This window comes from Aplysia californica, unplaced genomic scaffold (genome assembly GCF_000002075.1).
Source record: "Aplysia californica isolate F4 #8 unplaced genomic scaffold, AplCal3.0 scaffold00580, whole genome shotgun sequence".
NCBI classification, from domain to species: domain Eukaryota; kingdom Metazoa; phylum Mollusca; class Gastropoda; order Aplysiida; family Aplysiidae; genus Aplysia; species Aplysia californica.
Genome location: NW_004797850.1, coordinates 38,050 through 40,474, shown reverse-complemented (window position 1 = coordinate 40,474; position 2,425 = coordinate 38,050). Strand labels below are relative to the sequence as shown.

General features: G+C 38.9%; 1 protein-coding gene across 1 annotated transcript in view; it reads right to left on the bottom strand.

Annotated features, from left to right (window-relative positions):
- The window catches only part of LOC101854116, a gene marked incomplete at its 5' end in the record, with an annotated part of 27,610 nt that overhangs the window by 14,790 nt on the left and 10,395 nt on the right, over nt 1-2,425 (bottom strand). The window contains 3 exon segments of the mRNA XM_013087373.2: nt 464-731; nt 1,358-1,429; nt 2,067-2,116. Of these exon segments, the coding sequence (XP_012942827.1) occupies nt 464-731; nt 1,358-1,429; nt 2,067-2,116 (390 nt within the window).

Genomic DNA, 2,425 nt, shown 5'->3' with positions numbered 1-2,425 from the left:
CCCCCCCCCCAAACACACACACACACACTCACATCTGCTTTGGGGATTCCAGTTTGTTTTTACCTGTGCAACTGTGAGCCTGTACTGAATAGCAGACGTAAACATGCTTTAGTGTGGAATAAGACAGGAACGATTTGATGTTGGAGTATTTTTTAACGATACATAGCAATTGAAAACTAAAGTTGTATTAGTTCTTCAGGTCACAATCATGAAAATCTGGCTTCATCCTGTTCTCCGGAATACTGAACGCCACGTCTATTTACCTTTTAAGGGTTGAAGAGTAAGTGGTTTCTTCTATAAAGTGACACAAAGGTTGGTGCTACTGGAATTGTACCTATAGATGGCCTTCTAAAAGTTGGTAACGTTCGAAACCAAAGAAGCTACAGCGGCCAGAGAAACTAGACAGTCTGAATGTGCCCCAAACATTAGTAAAAAAAAATATATAAGGCGCGCAAAGACTTACTCGCATACATCTCTTGCCAAGGTCATGTAATCAGGGTTCATGAACTGTTCCAGTGTCAACTTGTAGCTGTCGAGGCACGTATCCATCTCTGGTTCCAGCTGTCCTCTGCAAGCTTCCATTTTGGCGATCTCTTCTTGTGAAGGCGCTTCTGGCTCCCCGAGACCATTGGGCATCGCACCGGGACCGCCGGCCATGGGCATCTGAGGACCTTGCGGATTTGGCTGCATGGGGGCATCGTTGACCATGGACACTGCTGGGCTTTGGGGCTCTGGTAGCAGAGAAGGGTCAGTATCCGTCTGCAGGGGTTCTTCACCTAGAACGTCGTTGCCATCATCATCATCATCATCATCATCATCATCATCATCATCATCATCATCATCATCATCATCATCATCATCATCATCATCATCATATTCATCATTGTCATCTTTTATCTGGTTATTTGGATTATTATTGCAATCATGAGCGATAAGAATGATAACAATTGTGAATTAAGGGTACCCATTCTTGTTTGAGAGTAGCGAGGACAATTTATGTAAAGCCCTAACAATACAGAACAATATAGGATTTCTCAAAGTCAGGGGTTCAGCGTTTATGTGGTCAGTAAATTATGTAACTCCCATCAGTTTCTATGGTTATCTGGTCCCTGAAGCAGATTCTTATACGAGCTGAGGTTTGATCCCTAGATGAAAACGGAAATATTATACATGTTTTGAGCCCAGGTCGTATTGTGTCATTTAATATTTGTAAACTGGCACCATATTATTAGTATTATTCTGACATGATACAAGAGGATCTCCAAGCGATCTCTTCAGACAAAGATGTTAAAACAACTAAAATTTGACCTAATTCGGACTTGGGTGTTTGAGACTGTTACTGTAACTGTTTACATACCTGTCACATCCGTATCCTGACCAGGACCGGATTGAAATTGGTCATCGTGACCTGTATTGTAGTCAAGACCGTCTGTGGACCGAGCGTGAGAAAGCATTGCAATTTTACTATTTTTAGTAAAGGGAAGGAAGCAAGGAAACGAGAAAAGGGGAAAGAGAGGGGAGGGGGGATAGAGAGGATAGGACGGAGGATAGCGGTGTGCGAGAGGGTAGGGAAAGGGGATATAAAGGGTATACTGTGGAAGGGAGGGGGTGGGAATGATTTATCATATTGTATCGTATCGGAAGGAGCGAAGAGTAAAAGTAACAGAAAATGCATCCTCCTCCTCCTCCTCCTCCTCATCATCATCATCATCATCATCATCATCATCATCATCATCATCATCATCATTATTATCATCAACAACAACAACATCATCATCGTTGTTTAAAAAGCAAAGAAATGAGAGTCTTGCTTGATTTACAGACCCCCCCAAAAAAAATTTTAATGTCAAAAATTTTGTTTTATTGAATCGGTTCGACGTTTCGCCACATCATCATCCTGATCATCGTTGTTTTTGTTCTTAATCGAGTATAAAAAAGTAGAGACTTATGGTAAAAGTATCTTTATGATTATTTAAGTAAAGGATGATATTAACCATACATATGATAATAAACTATAGAGGTGTTTTATGTTCTGTATTTAAAGTGCTCTGGCGAAGCAGACTGACCTCCTGCCATTGCTCTGTCGTTCTGGGGAATGGGGCCTGGTAAGTCAATCCTGAGGAACGAACAAGGAGCAAGTTGTATAATTTCAATTTCATATTAATGATAATGAAATAATAAAAACAATTATTATTATTATTACTAAACTATGATGATGTCGATGATGATGATGAAGATGAAAATAAAGATGATAATATTGATGATGATAATGTTGATGATAAAAGTAATATTAGTCCTCATAATAATAATGGATAAAAATAAAGATAATAATAATGATTATGATAATGATGATAATAATAATCATCATCCTCATCATCACCATATTAATAATAATAATAATGATGATGATGATGATGATGATGAT